The 964-nt window shown below is 54.4% G+C and overlaps 1 protein-coding gene across 1 annotated transcript; it reads left to right on the forward strand.

Moving 5' to 3' along the window:
- Positions 1 to 119: 119 nt before the first annotated feature.
- On the forward strand, positions 120 to 784 carry Pmar_PMAR016630 (hypothetical protein; the record flags this gene model as incomplete). Its single annotated transcript, XM_002772635.1, has 3 exons — positions 120 to 309; positions 352 to 602; positions 645 to 784. Coding segments are annotated over 3 exons (581 nt in total), but the record flags the coding sequence as incomplete, so codon positions are not given.
- Positions 785 to 964: the final 180 nt, after the last annotated feature.

A 964-nucleotide genomic window follows, 5' to 3' on the forward strand; every position in this document is an offset into this window, starting at 1 on the left:
AGTTGTGATTCGACTATCCCTGCTACTATCCTAGTCAGTTCTCATCTGAGCGGGACGATGCTCAAGCGGTTAATGATGATGTCGAAGGTCACCACCTCCATGTGGGTGTGAAGGAGTCTATGCTCCCGATCGGCCAGCTGTCTGCATCTAACATACCGCCCGGCGACATCTCCTTCTCGGTCTCCCTCACAGAGTTGCTCGCTCTAGTGGGCGCTTTCTTATCTGAAGGGACTCTCAAGGGGAAGAGCGGCCCGTTGCAGATCTTCATCGCCCCTGAGATAGCCCTGTCGGTGAAATGCCGTGGACCGAGTGAGGAATGTTCCAAGTCGTGTCTCAATGGTTGTTGACTAGGTGGCATCGACTATGGTTCGTTCAATGTGACTCTGGTCCAGAGTACAGCGAATGGCGAACAGCTTGACCTCGAGCCAAGGGACCATCAGTCTTTGGGGCGTCCCTTCCGCCCCCGAGCAGAAGTGCCGATAGCGAACCGAAGGAGCTCGGGCAGCCGCCAGCGACCGGTTACGAGAGTGTCAGCGCCTGAGGCTGATACCATAGGTGGCTCTCAAATGGCGTATGAGCTTCCGGATCCTGAGAATCGCATTGTAAGGAGGAAACTATTGGAGCATTGTTATGTCACCGTTCAGGAGGTGGCGAGTACTCCGGTGTCGAGGCGTGGACAGTTGAGTAGAGCAGTGGAGACGAAAGTGGAAGAAGACGGGGCTGCTGAGCCTTCACAAAGTGTTCCAACTCAGCAACGGCCCACTGAAGAGCTTGATGATTTGAGGTAAGCCTTACTATCGCAGAAGGGACAGTTCACCATCAGCGGCTACTCTACGGGGCGGAAGACGACGTTGAGCAGCAGCCGAGGGCTGATGTGGATACTGAGCAAGAGAGTTGGGCAGATCTGTTACGAGCAATTTCTCAGAGGGTGAGGCTGATAAGACGTTATCGGGTCATTGTCTTT

Source organism: Perkinsus marinus (assembly GCF_000006405.1).
Source record: "Perkinsus marinus ATCC 50983 genomic scaffold scf_1104296960636, whole genome shotgun sequence".
In the NCBI taxonomy this organism is placed as follows: domain Eukaryota; phylum Perkinsozoa; order Perkinsida; family Perkinsidae; genus Perkinsus; species Perkinsus marinus.